The 18,738-nt window shown below is 37.5% G+C and overlaps 1 protein-coding gene across 3 annotated transcripts in view; it reads left to right on the forward strand.

The window, feature by feature from the left end:
- LOC118764264 (telomere repeats-binding bouquet formation protein 1-like) overlaps nt 1–18,738 on the forward strand; it is a 139,577-nt gene that overhangs the window by 113,485 nt on the left and 7,354 nt on the right. For 2 of the 3 annotated variants that reach the window (XR_005000064.1, XM_036504813.1), the window contains exons 11-14: nt 6,316–6,373; nt 10,964–11,054; nt 14,530–15,247; nt 16,316–16,411. Coding sequence is in view for 2 of the 3 variants with exons in the window: in XM_036504813.1 (XP_036360706.1) it covers nt 6,316–6,373; nt 10,964–11,054; nt 14,530–15,247; nt 16,316–16,411 (963 nt within the window). In the remaining variant the exon portion in view is untranslated. Of the gene's footprint in view, nt 1–6,315; nt 6,374–10,963; nt 11,055–14,529; nt 15,248–16,315; nt 16,412–18,215; nt 18,473–18,738 lie in introns of all 3 variants that reach the window. The other variant, XM_036504812.1, reaches the window with a different exon arrangement.

Here is an 18,738-nt window from a genome sequence, read left to right on the forward strand (position 1 = left end):
TAACAGAAAACTGGTATCTAAACAAGAACACATACACTATGTATGTGCAAGCAATAACATATATATATATATTCATTTCATAGGGGACTGGCTCCTGTACAGCTGGCACATAAAAAACACCCACTACACTCTCGGAGTGGTTGGCATAAGGAAGGGCATCCAGCTGTAGAAACTTTGCCAGATCAGATTGGAGATTGGTGCAGCCATTTGGCTTGCCAGCCCTCAATCAAACCGTCCAACCCATGCCAGCATGGAAAGCAGACGTTAAACGACGACGACAACACTGGGGGTGGGGGCACTGCCCTGCGTGGCTTATCATGGGGTTAAACTTAGAACTAATAACTGCAAAGCAAAACATCATAAAGACATTATTATATTCAGCACAGAAAGTGATAGAAAAATATTTAGTTGATAATTTACTCATAGACGAAGTGGTGAGAAAGGATCTTTGGATGCTGGGCCTCACTGAGGAAATGACAAAGGACCAAAAGATGTGGTGGTTTGTTGTACTTGATAAGATACACCAAGCTAAGTAAACTCACTGACTTCCATATATGCTGGCTTGTCCTTTACAAGTGCCAGTGCCACATAAAAGGCACCTGTGCCAGTAGCACATAAACAGCCCTCAGCACATACTGTAAAGTGGATAGCATCCAGCCATAGGAACCATGCCACAACAGACAATTGGTGTCAGGCCAGCTGGGAGCTGGCCAGTTCTGTTAGACCATCCAACCCATGCCAGTATGGAAAGTAGACATTAAACGACGATGATGAGTTACTCCTAGCCATGCTAAATGAACAGTCTATGCTTTCAGTTGTTCATGGGGAAAGCTACTATGGTAATAATATGGTAGTTGCATAAATTTCTAATGAGATTAGACAGCTTCCAAATTAGAAACAAAAACACTCAATGCTATTATTGTAGGCAGTAAGATGGCAGAATCTTTGGCATGTCAGACAAAATGCTTAATGATATTTCTTTTTGGCTCTTTGCATTCTGAGTTCAAATCTCATTGAAGTCAGTTTTTCCTTTCATCCATTTGGGGGCCAATAAAATCAAATACCAGTCAAGTATTAGGATTGACTTGTCCCCTCCCTTCAAAATAGCTGGCCTTGTACCTTGCAGTGGACCAGCATCCAGGGAAAATGTCATGCCAGCCCCACTGCCCTGACCGACTCCTGTGCTGGTGGCATGTAAAAAGCATCATCCGAGCATGGCCAATGCCAGTGCCACCTGACTTGCTCCTGTGCCAGTAGCATGTAAAAAGTACCAACTGCACTCTCAGAGTGGTTGGCGTTAGGAAAGGGATCAAGCTGTAAAAACATTTCCGGATCAGATTGGAACCTGGTGCGGCCTCCGGGCTTGCCAGTCCCCAGTCAAACCGTCCAACCCATGCCAGCATGGAAAACGTACGTTAAACGATGATGATGATGACGATTGCCACTTATTCACTGTAGAAACTGTGTAACTGATCTTATGAGTCCCTAAGCTCAATATTAAATATGGTTTGGCTTCATTGACTGAGAAATAGGGAATACATTTTTTCCCTCCCATCCGATATCCTTCATTAACAAACTCTTCTTTTAATTGACCTCAATTTATTTGATTTCAATTCAGATTGAAAACCTGCTGCTAATGGTGGTATTTAACTGTTGCTCAGACTGGTAAAGAAGGTGTATGATTTAAAATGTTCTAACCTTGAATATCTCAGAATTTTATATATCAGGGTTATAGTGTCCATTGTATTTATTATATTAGGGTATTATTTGAGAGAGAGTGAGTTTAATAGATATTTCTAGCAGGTTAGACGTTCTTGGTTCGGAGACAGGGGTTGAGGAAACATGTTACAAGGGAAATAACTCTATTTTAAAAATAACTTTTATATAGTGTTCTGTCCCTTGTTAACGTATAAACCTGCATAAATTTAATAGTAGTTAATGTTTAATACAACTCGAAACAAAAATAAAGTTTTTACGATAAGATTATAAGAACAATGGTAGTTAACATTATCATTCATTATCAAAATAAAAGTTTACTTCTTCTATTTTGATTTTCTATTAAAAATTTTTTTATAGTACATAACAATTAGAGCATGAAAGACACTTTGACTATTCAGAAACACTCAAAAATTGTTAATATCACTTAAACATTTCTTATTGTTTGGTGTCAAAATTATCATCGCTCTTATTGTAAACCAGATTACTGACATGGTCCTGCTGCAACTGGTTTGAGGCGAGGCTGTTTGTCAGTATATGTGGGTTTCAGAGTTATTAATATAGTAGAATTTAAAGGATCTACTTCTGAGAAAGATATTGTATGCTTTTGGTAAGGCACGAGCACTGAACTACTATCTCTGCTTGGTTCTGGAAAAACTGCTTCAGCTACTACAAATCAATTGTTTCTAAAATTTTTTTGTATTTAATTTGAAGTGAGAAAATTAATCTCTCTCTCACATTAATGGATGGTGGAAACAGTTTATCAACATTGACAAAACAAAACTTTGTTTTTTGTTTTGAAAGGATCTTAACAGCTTTTAATAATTACAAGTATAAAACGGTTTGTCAGGATGAAGTCTTACATTAGTAAAGAATTGGTTTATTTTGAACAAAAACTAAAAAGAGAAAGAAATAGGTGTGGGCATGTCTGTGCAGTTAAGAAACTCATTTTGCATCTATCTGGTCTCAGGTTCAATCCTATTGTGCAACAACTGGGGCAAGTGTCTTCTACAATAGCCTGAAGCTGACTTTATGAGTGAATTTGGTTGACAGATATTGTGTGGAAGCCTGTCTATAATTGCATATATGTATCTTTGTTTTTATTCCCTCTTCTGCTTGATAATCAGTGTTGACTATACTCTGTAACTGCCCATGGGCATATAGCTTAGTAGATAAGAGCACAGACTACTAGCCCTCGGATTCTAAGTTCAATCACAGGTAGGGACTTGAAAAATAATATCAACAGAAATATAACATCAGCCACATACCTTAGGAATGAGAACAGTGTACCCCATTAGTCAAATAAAGGGCTGGGTTCAAAATTCCATCAGAACACATGATGAAGGTTGGAGAGTACATCAGCCGAAACATTGTGATAGCAACAAACAAGATGAAGACACCTATCCGTCCATTGTAAATAATGTACGTAATTCCTCATCTCAAAAATATAGAATAATTCAGTGTTTACTTGTTAGTGTTCTCGTGAATTGACTTTCTGGCCAAGGAGGCTGATAAAATAAGTCCCAGACTTAAAATAAGTACTAGAGTTAATTACTTCGGCTAAACCCTTCAAAGTGGTGCTCCAGCTTGGCTGCAGTTCAAAGACTGAAATAAGTAAAAGAAGAAGAAAAAAAAAATGGCGAAAATATTAAATTCTGCAATTTAAATTTTCGATCATATGAGATGAGTACTTAAGTAATGTTAACAGAAAATATTTAACATCTGGGATGTTGCAATAGTCACAAATAATAAAATAAAAAGAAAAGAAATAATTAATTGGAAAAAGTAGATAAAAAAAAAAGAGTTAATCTTGAATAAATATCTTATTAACACCCACAAAATTATTAACCATCGTGCCAACAACAGCCATGAGCACCTTTTTGAGCTCCATCTGTCTAACACACGTGAGCATGCCTACAAAGTCAGAAAACAGCACAGCTCTCCATGACTTTCGGAAACAGTTTTTCACACTCAGAGTTGCTGAAACATGGAACAAACTACCTGCATCAGTTGTTAGTTGCTGAGACATTGCATCCTTTAAAACCTCCATGCTTCCTGAAATTTGCCAACACCACACCTGATATTTGGCCCACCTCTATACACACATACACATGTACATCATGACTTGTACACTGTTCATTTCCCTGACTTTTGTACATAATCCTATGTACGATACATGCTCCTTTGATGAGTTGGAGTGCACCTGATCACCATACACAATAATTTCATTATTATCATTTTAATTGCCTTAAAATGATAGTGTTTATGAAAGAATTTGACATACTGTGCAGGCATGGCTCTGTGGAAGAAGCCTGCTTTCTAACCGTGTAGTTTCTGTTTCAATTTTTTTCTGCAGCTCCTTGGACAAGTGTGTTTTACTCTAATGGGAAGCAATTATAATAAAGCATTAGAGGAATGAGTACAATTTAGGTTAGTTGAAATATGTTTGTTACATATTTCAACTGCTAAAAGGCAAATACACTGCAGTTACTATAGAGAAAAAAATCTCCCTTATGGCAAAAAGGTGTGAAAACACCTGGTCTGTTCAGTGTCCATTAGGAATCCCCGACAACGATGTTTCGAGTTTTTTGACTCTTGTCGATGAGATGTACCTAAGAGAGGCAACTCTGGATGACCTTAATAAGGTCGTAGCTTTTAATGAAAGACTGCTTCGCGTTAATGCTTCATCGTGTTTTTTCAATAGAGGAATATATCAGTCATCATTGAAGTTATGTAATACATATATTGTAGATTACAGGCATTTATATTTTACATTGGCTGTGGTCATGTTGGGGCACTGCCTAGAGAGGTTTTTAATTAAACAAATTGATCTCAGTACTTATTTTTTTAGTGTCTCACAGTGTCTTTTGCCAAACTGATAAGTTACGGCGACATAAACAAACAAATATTGGTTGTCAAGTGGTGGAAGAACTGACATGAACACACAGACACACACACACAGGGTGGCCCAAAAGTAGCTTTACAGTTATTCAACTATCTCTTTCGCATCCATATATTAACAGTTTAGATCTTAATTATAAAACAAAATATGAAACCATTATTCTATGCTAATTTAGTTAATTTTGTCAAGCTCCCTTTTCAGTTTGTAACACAGAAATTTAAATGTAATAAAATGTTTTAAAATAAATTTAAAGGGCCTATATGATAATTGTAAACTTACTTTGGGGCCACCCTGTATATATATATGCAATATGCTTCTTTTAGTTTCCATCTACCAAATCCTCTCACAAGGCTTTGGTCAGCCTGGGGCTATGGTAGAGACACTTGACCAAAGTACCGCACTTAGACCATTTGGTTTGGAAGCAAACTTCTTACTATGCAGCCAAGGACTATATTTCAGTATCATTTCTCAGTTGCACTTGTGACTATTTTACACGTTACCACCTTAAACTACTCCTCTATGTACCACTTTGTCTGCTGGAAATAGCAACTAAATCTCCTTCAATTCACAACCCATCATCTTGAATAAGCAAAAGGCACATTAAATAATGCACTCTGACAGACTTCTAAAATGAAAGGGTTGTCGCTATTTTGATCATAGGCCTGCTCAATCAGCGATGATTCGAAGTTAAACAACCTCAGTTATCTATGTAGTAAATTGAAAGAGCTGTCTTACTTTGATTAGATTTATAACTATGGTATGGTATGGCAATTTCTACAGTAAATTTTATATAGTTTTTTTTTGTATGTACTTCATTCAGTTGCATATGATGATGATGATGGTGGACTCTCTTGTTACTTTGATGAATGGGAGTTCAGCAAGGCACAGCCGTGCAGTGTTCCTAGTTCAGTTCTTTGTCACATCCTTAGGAGGGTACAAAATGTCTCAGACCAGCAGTAAGTTACCATCACATTATGGCTTCCTGTGAGCAGTGTTAATGCTGAACACTTCTAGTAGCATCTTCTACCTGTCCCCAGTGCCTCTTTTCCTGTCACCACTGAACTTATTAACTCGGTGTGATGGTGTTGATGCTAGTGTCTTGTTTTGTTGAACAACTTGCGCAATGGATATTATTGTAGAAGGCATGGTTTTATGCAGAGCCAGTCCCAAATCTGTATTGGTCTGGTGCAACAAATGCCACAAGTCCATTAGTTACCAAAGTTCAAGATCTGTATAGAGTTACCTTCTCTTAGACAAGTAGCTAAAGAGCTGAATGGCCTTGTCTGCTCTGGGTCCGTTGAGGTGTCTGTGAGTGACCTTCTTCCAGAGACAGTTCTATGACATGCTAATTAACCCAGAGCTGGGACCTTCACAGGTAATACTACTTCAGGTCTAAATAGACCTAGAAACAGTAGTGGCTAAGAAGAGGTTCCTCACTCTCCAAACCCTTAAACTCCTGAACCAAGGCTCCTTTACCAGATCTTATCAACCTTTCCATTAATTTGTAGCAGGCTCAGATTATTGGTGGGTAACCAGCTATAATGGATACTGCACCAATAGAAGATAGCTTCATATTAATTTTTCATATGCAAAGCAATTGAACCTGATTGCTGTCTAAACTACTATGTAATTTTTATAGCTTTAATAATCTCATACGTATGTTTTTCTTTCTTCTTTCTTTTTTTTTTTTATACAAGATGGTTCCAATCCTCTTAATACCACAGAAAACAGTGTGGCTGACAGCCAATTGAATGAGTATGTATTTCTTCAGTTTCATACATTTTATTGTTAGAATGATATTTTATTCTGAAGTGGGATTATAATTTCAGTAGCTGCACGAAATTAAGTGCTCTTCCTGCCACTTTACTCTGTGGAGCATTTAGATGTGACAGCTGAATTGAGAGAGAGAGACAGGAAAAGAGTGAGAAAGAGAGACAGTGGTGGAGGGGGGGCACCAGCAATTGGTTGACAGCCATATCAGCTTATTTGGCTATAGCAACGTGAAATAAAGTGGATTTTTGAAGGATGCCACCTGGTCTATCACTTAACCTAAAGATCAGGAGACCAACATATTAACCAGAAGAACATGTGTCTTTCACACACACACATACATGCACACGCTTGTGCATGGATACACACATGCATACATCGTCGTCAATTTTTTAATGTCTACTTTTCCATGCTTGCATGGGTTGAACTGAGTTTATTAAGGCACATTTTCTACTGCCAGATGCCCTTCCTGTTGCCAATACCCACCTTTGTTTATTTTCAAACATGTCCTGTGCCTGTGGTACGCAAAAAGCACCCACTACGCTCTCAGAGTGGTTGGCATTAGCAAGGGCATCCAGCTGTAAAAACATTACCAGATCAGATTGGAGCCTGGTGTAGCTGCTGGCTCACCAGACCTCAGTCAAACTGTTCAACCCATGCCAGCATGGAAAATGGACGTTAAACGATGATGATGTAATATTTCCCCATGGCCAGTAATGCTTTTGCAGAATATTGGAAATGAATGCTGTTCATCTACAATAACCACATGATGTGAAGACAAGGGAATACTAAGACACACATACACACACACACACACATTTCATCATCATCATCAACAACAGCATTTAACATCCATGTTTCATGCTAGTATGGAATGGATGGTTTGAGAGGATCCAGTGTGTTCAAGGACTGAGGCATGCTCCAATGTCTGCTTTGGTATGGTTTTTACATGCTGGATACCTTTCCTGATGCCAACCACTTTATAGTATGGACTGGGTGCTTTTTTTTCATTCCACCTGCACTATTGGGGTTGCCATGCAATTTGCAGGACTACAAACCCTAGAAGGGGTTGTGAAGGTCTGCTTCATGCTAAGGAATAAGGGGAGTATTAGGGGAGCAGGGAGGAAGGAGCACGACTGGTTCTTATAGAGGGACCTGCATGTCTCCATGTATCTAGTTGGGGTAAGTGTGGGGAGAGAAGGAGAAAAGGATCAGTTGGAGCTACAAGAGACAGATAATGGTGATGAGGTGCCCAGATGGCCCCACAGAGTACAGGTTGTATAGAAGTGGGTGGTTGCTTTGCAAGATTGTATGGGAAGGAGAATGAGGGGATGTGGGAAGATTGCTGAAATGGGTAGGTTTGAAAGGTGGATGAACAAGAAAAATAAACTGGGGAAGATAGTGATGCAGAAGAGAGAGTGGGAGGAGCAGCTGAAGTAGTAAGAGGATACACTTATTGGGGAGCGAGTAAGACCTAAGAAGAAGATGGTTGGGCAGTCTGTAGGAGCTTCTGTCACATGAAGTTTATATTCTTGGATAGTCTGCCAGTCATTCCACTGTATCTTTTATATGTCGATAGCTTTCATTGAATACAGCGAATGGAATCTATATCTACTTTTCTCTACATATCAAGCAAGCCCACTTCCTTGAGGGTACCAAGGTCCTGATTCTTTTCTACTTACTAAAACATTCTTCTTTGCCAGGTTTACCTTAAGGCCCCATAATTCCATGTTTAGCTTCTATACCTGGCATTTCTTCTTTAATTCCCCTATAGATTCAACTGTGAGAACTAGATCATAAGCATATCGGAATTAACCCTGGACAGCCAGCTTTAATCTTCTCAGTGATGGATTGTAGGACTATGATGAATAGGAGAGGACTAAGGACTAAACCTTGATGGACTCCTCCCTTCATGCTAAATTCATCACTGAACTCATTGCCAACTTTCACTTTACTTACTGCATCCTTGTACATAGCTTGAACCACCTACACAAGCCATTCACCTACACCTGGTTTCTTCAGAACCTACCAAAATGCTGAACACAATACCTTGTCAAATGTTTTCTCCATGTCAACAAGAGCCAGGAATAGCTGTTTATTCTTAGCCATGTATTTCTCTTGCAGTTGCTTCACTGGGTAGATTGCATTTGTGGTATCCTCTTCTGGGGGCCGAGCCAAATTGTATCTCATTTATGTCTATATTAGCACAGACCATTTAGGCTATAACCTTTTCAGTGACCTTTGTAGCTTGGTCTAAAAGTTTGATTCTTGTATGGCTGCTTCTTTCTAAGGTATCACTTTTGCCCTTGTCACAGGCACGGGAAGGATGATAAAAATGAAATATTAGCTTGGAGAAAGAAAGGGGGAAATAAAAATATATTGCATAAAGAGAGTTTGACGCATGACTGTTAATAATAATCTAATGTGAAATGAAAGAATAAATGAATGGATAACAGACTTCTTTCAGTTTCCATCTACTAAAAACAGTCACAAGGTTTTGGATGGCCCAGGGCTATAGTAAAAGGCTTTTACACAAGGTGCCATGCAGTGGGACAGAACCAAAAATCTATATGGTTGGAAAGGGAACTTTTCACCCACTTAGCGATTGTTTCAGATTTTGGCACAAGGCCAGCAATTTTGCAGGGCAAGTTTAGTCAATACCATAAACCCCAGTGCTTTTACCAGACTTTTTAAGCCTGGTACTTGTCTATCAGTCTCTCAGTACTTCACTTGTACTTTATTTTATCTACTCTGTATAGAGGAAAGGCTAAGTTGATCTTGTGCCATGCTATAACCACTGGTGCCATGCAAAAAGAACCGTCCTGGGTCCCACATTAAAAGCTCCCAGCACACTCTGTAAAGTGGTTGGCATTAGAAAGGGCATACAGCCATAGAAACCATTCCAAATCAGACAATGGTGTCTTGTGCAGCACTCGGCCTTACCAACCCATATCAACACGGAAAACAGATGTAAAGTAATAATATATATATACTTTTTTTTTCACTCTTTTACTTGTTTCAGTCATGTGACTGGCCATGCTGGAGCACCACCTTTAGTTGAGCAAATTGACCCCAGGACTTATTCTTTGTAAGCCTAGTACTTATTCTATCGGTCTGTTTTGCCGAACTGTTAAATTACAGGGACGTAAACACACCAGCATCAGTTGTCAAGTGATGTTGGAAGGACAAACAAAGACACACACACACACACACACATATATATGTGTGTGTATATATATATATATATATATATACACACACACACACACACATATATATATATATATATATATATATATATATATACGACGGGCTTCTTTCATTTCCATCTATCAAATTCACTCACAAGGCTTTGGTCAACCCGAGGCTATAGTAGAAGACACTTGCTCAAGGTGCCACACAGTGGGACTGAACCTGGAATCATGTGGTTCATAAGCAAGCTACTTACCACACAGCCACTCCTACGCTTATAGGCGTAGGAGTGGCTGTGTGGTAAGTAGCTTGAATTACTCTCATATATATATAGATATATATAGGAGATAAATAAAAATATATGCATACATACAAACATATATGTACGTACCTACATCTACATGTATATATACATGCATATATAAATAATTATACGGAAGTACAGGACATCACAATAAGACGTAGAAACAGAAAAAGCCAAAAAACAAAAACAAGAAAACGGAAAACGAAAACCAAATACAGGACAGGTTACACAAGGACAAAACCCCGTCATCAGCTGTCGCTAGAGGAGTCAGGCATGTTTCGAAGGCATAACAGAACACTAATCCAATAGGCCTTCCTGCGAGAGAATTAAAATAAAATTTCAAGCAGCGGGGCACAATGAGTACGAACACAAACAAGACGTAACAATAAGACTGCAAAATTAAAATACATGTACAAAAACAAACACAAGAGGACGAACGAAAAAGCCCTTTTTCTGGCATAGACAAACATAAAACTGCAAAAATAAAAATACATGTACAAAAAGTACAATTAGTTACAAAACGAGAAAATAACAAGAATACTATACAGGAAATTAACCACACAAGGGGACGAACGAAGAAGCCTTTTTGCTGGCAAGGACGAAAGTGTAGTAGCAGCGCGTGGAGGCAGTCTTTTCAATAGTGGTAACCACGTGTAAAGGAATTTTGTTTTTATACATACACACACACACATATATATACAGAGAGGGAGAGAGAGAGATATTACAACAGTTTTTGGGGTTTCATTTATTCATCTTCATATTTTTTTTTTAATATTACCATGATGTAAGAAGAATTCTGTAGGTTGCATGCAGCAGCTGATTTTTAAAAAGAATTTGTATTCTTTTCTGTGATTTTGCTCACATTTCTTGTTATATTAGATAATTCGATGTTATCAAAAAAAATGTGATATAAAAAATATTCATGTTACCATCGACAGTTTCATAAAAAGCAAAACAAAAAACCTAACTGAATGATAGAATTATTTTAAATAATACATTGTTCCTAGTATCTTAGATGACATTTGAAGTAAAAAAAACCTTAACTTGTTCTAATTTCTTATCATTTTTATTTCTTTTAGTTACCAAATGCAACCCACCAAGGAAAACACAGAATTACTCTCAGAAAAACTTGACTGTATTCTTCAAAAGTTGGCCAAGTTAGAAAATGAAGTAAGAAGTGTTGCACTAATTTTGGGTTACTTTTGGATGTCAAAAAAATACTTCAAAACCTAAATGGGGTCTATAATATCTGGCTATAATGCAGTGTGATCTTCGTACATCAAATTATTTTATGCTTATCTTACCTTTTATCGTTTGCTTGTTTAACTCATTGGACTGCGACCATGCTGGGGCACTGCCTCGAAGGATTTAGTGAAATAAATCCGCCCCCCTCCCCCACTCACTAGTACAAATGTTGCTTTTGTTATTTATTTTTAAATCTGGTACTTATTTTTATTGGTCTCTTTTGCCAAACTGTTAAGTTAAGGGGATGTAAACAAACCAGCTTGGTTGTCAAACTGTTGGGGTTGGGGTTGGGGGTGACAAACAAACACACACCCAGATGTTTGTGTGTGTACTTGGTCTTTGTCTTAGTCACTTGGCAGCCAGTGTTATTTTATTTATGTCCCTGTGACTTAGCAGTCCAGAAAAAGAGATCAGTAGTATGTTCTTTTATTCTTTTACCTGTTTCAGTCGTTTGACTGCAGGCATGCTGGAGCACCGCCTTCAGTCGAACAAACCGACCTCAGGACTTATTCTTTGAAAGCCTAGTACTTATTCTATTGGTCGCTTTTGCTGAACTGCTAAATTACACCAATATCAGTTGTCAAGCGATGGTGCGGGGACAAACAAACAAACAAACAAACAGACAGACAGACCACACACACACACACACACACGCGCGTGCTCGCGAGACAGGCTTCTTTCAGTTTCTTTCGGTCAAATTCACTCACAAAGCTGGAGCTAAAGTAGAAGACACTTGCCCAAGGTGCCACACAGTAGGACTGAACCCGGAACTATATGGTTGAGAAGCAAGCTTCTTACCACACAGCCACTCTTGCGCCTATGTCTAAGTGCTAAAGTTAAAAATAAGCACTAGGGTCAATTTTTTCAAGTAAAAGCCATTCAAAGTAGTGCCCCAGCATGGCCGCAGTCCAGTAGCTGAAACAAGTAAAAGATAAAGGTGTTCTCTTTTGTCTGTTTGAGACAATGAAATTTGAAGTGTGCTCTACTAATACATATTGCATTAAATGCATATACCATATTTTAACGTTGTTATATGGGAAAAGGTTCTCATTGAAGATGAAAAGAAGGGTCTATAGGTGTTGTGTGAGAGCTGCAATGCTGTATGGGAGTGAGACATGGTGTCTGAGGGGGAGAGAGATGGCAATTTTGAGAAGGACTGAGAGAGAAATGTGTGTGGTGTGAAGGTGTTTGATAAGAGGAGGACTGAGGATTTGATGGGAATGCTGGGGCTGGCGGAATCAGTGGAATGGTTGGCAAGGGTGAATGGAGTGAGGTGGTATGGGCACGTGTTGAGGAAGGATGAAGAGCATGTTCTGAGGAGAGTGATTGCATTTAAGGTAAATGGAGCATGAAAGGGAGGTAGACCAAGGAAAAGGTGGAGGGAACAAGTGGAGGAGGAGATTGGGAGGGTTGGTTTGAAGAAGGAGGATGCCCAAAATCGGGTGAGATGGTGTGAGGGCAGTTGCTTTGGCATTGAAGTAGATCTGGCTACCCCTGTTAACGGGGACAAAACCCGGATTTAAAACACTGGAAGATGATGATGATGATGATAAAGAACTCTTTTTTGTCAAAAATTAGGTTAAAAAAATATGGGAGTTTCTTACACATAGTATAATCCCTGACAAAATTTTTTTTCCAAATTTTCAGCCCCAAAAATTAGGGGGTTCCTTCTACACGTTAAAATACAGTAGATTCGAGGCTGAACTAAAAAGTTCATTGGTTGGCTATGAAGGAGTGATGCTAGACCTGTGAAATCTTGCATGCATTAATTTCAAATTCTTCTTATTAATAACCTCATTGTTTCGTTCCAAGTAAATTGACATCTGACTGTTCAAAGAGGAGTTCAAAGCAACTAGTAGCAACTTCTCTTGAAAATGGACAAAATTTGTCATCGTGATGTTATCAAGTTGCTACATTAGGGGATGATGCTCCAACTTCATCAACAGTGCAAAAATGGGCAGTTGAATTTATGAGGGGAAGGATGAGTTTTGAAGATGACCCAAGGTCTGGATGTTTTGCAAACTGTTACCATCAAAGAAAATATTGATTAAGGTCGCAAGCTGGCAGAAATGTTAGCATGCCGGGCGAAATGCTTAGCGATACTTTGTCTGCTGCTACATTCTGAGTTCAAATTCCGCCGAGGTTGCCTTTGCCTTTCATCCTTTCGGGATTGATTAAATAAGTACCAGTTACTAACTGGGGTCGATATAATTGACTTAATCCATTTGTCTGTCCTTGTTTGCTCCCTGTGTTTAGCCCCTTGTGGGTAGTAAAAAAATATTGATTGTGTTCACAACATGCTGATGGTTGACAGGCAACTGACTATAAATCAAGTTGTCAATGCTATTAGCATATCCCATAAGAGAGCTGAGAATATTCTGCATAATGAGCTTGGCATGTTGGTTTCTGCTTAGTGGGTGCCATATCTTCTGACACTTAATCAAAAGCACACTTGACTGATCACATCATAGGAAAATCTGTCATTGTTTGAGACACATCCACCTGGTTTCCTTGAATGTTTCCTAACTCAGGATGAGTGTTAGGTTCATCTCTTTGAGCAAGAGACAAAGAGACAATCCATGCAGTGGCAACACTTCTCCTCATCTTTTCCAAAGAAGGCCAAGGTCATTTCTTCTGAAGGGAAGTTGACGGCCTCAGATCCTTGAGATCCAAACAGCATTATCTTCAAAATGGCCTCACCATCAATGGAGAGTACAATGCCAACTTACTGAAGCAATTATGAAAGGCTTTCAAGACGAAATGCCCAGAAAAACTGATGCAAGGGATCTAGTTTCATCAGGACAATGCCCCAGAACACAAGTCCTTGGTTTCTGCAGCTGCTATGCAAGACTGTGGCTTTGATCAGCCTTCCTGTTCCCCTGATTTGGTCTCATCTAACTATCATCTATTCTCCTCCAACTTGAACAAACACTTGGTAGGGAACCAGTATCATAGTGATGATTGCATCATATACACTGTTGATGACATTTTTTTGACCTACAGGATTTAAGCTTCTTCATCAATGGGATCCAAACACTGCAACACCAATGGAAAAAGTGTGTGGGCAGCAAATCGGGGACTATGTTGGAAAATGAATCTCATTTGGCCACATTCCAGCTAATGCACTTTTCAGCTGATCTTCATAGCTATCTCTTTATAAATCAAGCAGTTTCTGCAGCATTTGATGTTACTAAACATGATTGGAAGTCAATAATTGTGGTGTTGAGAAACTCGCTTCACAAGCACATAGCTCAATTGCAGTGTGTAATTCATATGCCATTTTATAGTCTTATTTTATTTTATAGGCTACAAATATTTTCAGACAAGATTAAATATTCAAATAAAAAATTTCCTCAAATTTTTACCATTAACATTCTTTTTTTTTTTTTTTATTCTCCAGGGGATTAAAACCCACTCTACAACAAATTCATCAACATCTATAAAAGAATTCCGACTGGACCATGGCAGACACAAAGTAAAACAACACATTTCTAGTTTCAAGAAGTTACACAGCTCTCGTCCTGAAAGCCAAAACTCAAAGACATCCAAATCAGCCAATTGTATCACTACTGATCACAATGGAACATATATTTCAGCCCCTAAAAGTCTTACCAATATGGATGATTCCGCATCTCAATGCACTAATTTCCAAGAATATGATTATAGAAAAAGAGATTGCTTTTTATCTGTGCCAGTCTCTGCTAATAGTAGTATATTCTCACCACTGAACAAAAAATTACTTCATACTGCCAATATATCCAAAAAATTTGGAATGTCATCAAAATACCGATATAAAGGTTTAGCTCCTGAAGAATTGACAGATCCCAGCTTACCTAATAATGCTAGGTTTTCAAGTGAAGTTTCATACAGTCATGCTTATTTTGATAATTTGCCAAGGAAGCTGTTTGGCAGACCTTCTGCTCCTTCAAGAAATGAACATTACCAGCAAAACTTGATACAGGAAAATTCTCCAATATCAAAAAAGCCTTTACCTAATTCTGCTTTGGAGCAGTCGACATGTGATTCACCAGTTCTTTTTCAAGAACCTTCAGCTTCAGGTGGAAAGAATGAAGAAATATGGTCAACCACAGAAAGCCCTTCAAATTTCAAAAAGAAATGTAGGACCTATTTTATTTGTATTTTCATTTTAACATCTACAGTTGAAATGTATTATACAGGGTGTCCACAAATTATCTTTACAATTTGGAATTTAAAAATATTGAGGTTGTAAAGATAATTTAAGGACATCTTGTGTATCTTATCCCAGCTTTACATTGTGGCTTTCACCCAATTTTGATTAAACTTACTAACACAAAATATTTGTGAAAGCTTAGGCTAAGTATTATAAAGGGAATTTTGATTACTTTAAAATATATACAGGCATACCTCAGCTTAAGTTGTTCTGGATTATACGTCAGTTTTCAAATTTTTCAATTTGTTCTAAGCTGTCTTTTTTTAAAATTTCTTAAATATTTTTTTTAAAATAATTATCCTGCACTCTTTAATGCCATTTTGTAGAGCATTTTCCACACAGAGTATCTAAATGTAGTAATTTAAAAAATTTTAATAATTATGGTACTGCTTTAATTGTAGTTTGTTTACATCTCTGGTAAGTTATGGGAACATAAATAAACCAATACTGGTTGTCAAGTTGTGGGATGATAAACACAGACACACACACACATGCAAACACGAGAAGTTTCCACACAGTTTCTATTTACCAAATTCACTCACAAGGTATTAGTTGGCCTGAGACTATAGTAGAAGACATTTGTGCAAGATGTCATGCATTGGAACTGAACCCAAATCCTCATGGTTGCAAAGTGAGCTTCTTAACCACACAGCTATACCTATGCTTATATTTAATTATTACCTTAATAGAATCTCTGTCAGTGTCAATACAAGAGGACATTTTGTGATTGTTGCACCACATTAGTATTTAAAACTTCCATAGATATTAGAATCAGACTTGGCTACTGTATTTTTCTTATTTACCTTTCTCCAAGATGGTGTAATTTTTCAACTCAAACTAAAAAAAGTACTGGCGTTAGTTTTTTTGACTAAAATTCTTCAAGGTGGTGCTCCAGCACGGCCACAGTCTACTAACCAAAACATATATAAAATAAAAGATAAATAAATAATACCTAATAATTTACAATTTTTGCTTTGTTTTTAATCCATTTCAGTTCCATCTTCTGATAACCAAAATATCATGTCAAACCAAAATTCACTAAATGTTACTGAGTGTTGCTGCACTTCTAAAAAGTTTACACAGTGTCCTGGTATGGAAAACTTATTCCAGTCTTATATAACGTTTTAGAATTCTGTCTATGTTGAAAATATATCATCATCATCATCGTCTTTTTTATTATTATATCCACTTCTTCATGTTTGCATGTATCAGATGGTCTTCTTCAACATAACAAGCTGTCACTTATTGTGTGTGTGTGTTTGTTTTTGTTCCTTTGTATTCTCCTTCATATGGTTCAGTGTCATAATTTTTACCTCTTTTATTACTGTTTTCCTTGGGCTTTCTCTTCCAACGTTGCCTTCCAGGGGCTAGAGTCTTCTATTATAGCTCCAGATTGACCAAAGCCTTGTGAGTGAATTTGGTTGACAGAAACTAAAAGAAGCCCGTCATTGTGTGTGTGTGTATAAATATATATATAGAGAGTGAGTGAGTGAGAAATCTCTTAAGTGTTATCAAACCTGCCTCATGGTAATGTTGGCTTTTATCTCCATCTTAGAGATGTGTACCAACATTATATGTATGATACATGTGTGTGTGTTGGGCAAGTGTCTGCTACTATAGCCTCGGGTGACAAAAGCCTTGTGAGTGTAATTGGTGAAGCCTGTCATATATACATATATATGTGTGTGTGTTTGTGCGTCTATGTTTTTCTATGCCACCATTGCTTGACAACCGATGTTGTTATATTTATGTCCCTGTAACTTAACGGTTTGGCAAAACAGAATGATAGAATAAGTACTAGGCTTACAAAGTCCTTGGGTTGATTTGTTCAACTAAAAGTGGTACTCCACCATGGCCGCAGTCAAATGACTGAAACAAATAGAAGAATAAAAGAAAAGGATATATATATATATATAATGGACTCTACCATGGAAGACACAAATGAACATTCAGTATTTGCCAAATGATGACCTGCACAAATGAATTGTTTTTAGTGATCAAATGTATGTGCCAACCATTAGTTCACTCTCTCCATTAGATTGATGTTGTTTGAATAGGTGCACTGTGTGCCACGCATCTGGTGTCAACGCAAGAGGAAGTACTTTGCTCAAGAACACAGCGCACCACCCAGTCTAGGAAATGTAACCACGATATGTATATATATATATATGACTGAGTGCCTTCGCGTCGATTCGATTCGATTCGTTCCGTTTCGTTTCTTCTTCTCCCAGTACAGTTTATATATATATATATATATATATATATATATATATATATATATACATATATATAAGTGTTTGTGTGTGAGTGTGTATATGTATATGTGTCTTTGTTTTGACATAATTTAATAGTTAGAAATGGTTGTCAGTGCCATATAAGCTGAGTCATTCATTTCCAATATTCTACAAGAACTGATTTGGCTATGGAGAAATATTACCTTGCATTGAAACAATTGAAGGTTGGTGACAGGAAGGGCATTTTGGCCATAGAAAATCTACCTCAATAAATTTTATTTGACACGTGCAAGTATGGGAAGGTGGCCATTAAACCAATGATGATGAAGTAATTTCTGCAAAAAAACATAGATTATCTAGAGATGATAATGTCTATTTCTTTGTAAGAAACTGAAATTATTATTATTCCTGAAAGTTGGTACTTGTGCCATGTAAAAAGCACCCAGAACTCTCAGTAAAAAGCTGGTGTTTGGAAAGGCATCCAACCACAGAAGCCCTGCTGAAACAGACTGGAACCTCGTGCAGCCCCTGTGAAACCATCCAACTCATGCCAGCATGGAGAATTGACATTAACAGTTGATGATGTTGATGATAAAATTTATAGATATTTTTAACTAATTCAATTCTTCTGAAATAACATCTGTTTGTCTTATTTTCAAGCTGGAAATCCTCCAGCTTCTAGCAGAAAACAGTTACTCACAAGCCGCAATTACAATATCATTCTTGAAGTTGATCCTCATACTTGCCCTTTCCATCGTCAACTCAGGCAAATTGAAAGAGACTTAATCAAAAATCTTACAAAGACCAATAAGAAAGATAGAGTTACCAATTCCTATATTCGTCAAGAAATTCCAGGAAGTTCAGCTGAATCATGTAGTAGAAGTGTTTATGATGTTATTTTAACACCAGACAAACATGTAAGTCATTAAGCGTTTTTCATTTACACATTTTGATTAAGATTATAGCCCACTCTATTCATTATACACAGAATATGTGCATACCCTTGTATCTTGTCTACCTTCTTTTCAGCTACTTCCGTCCACCCTTATATAATACAGTGTAACCATGTATTTCCTCCCTATATAAAAATGAAAACAAAAAAAATGGAACAAGAATGTAACAGGAGACAAAAAACATCCAGACAGTTAGACGATACGAAAAAGGGACAGGAAAAAACAAGGAT

The sequence above is a fragment of the Octopus sinensis genome, linkage group LG7, assembly GCF_006345805.1.
Source record: "Octopus sinensis linkage group LG7, ASM634580v1, whole genome shotgun sequence".
Taxonomy (NCBI): domain Eukaryota; kingdom Metazoa; phylum Mollusca; class Cephalopoda; order Octopoda; family Octopodidae; genus Octopus; species Octopus sinensis.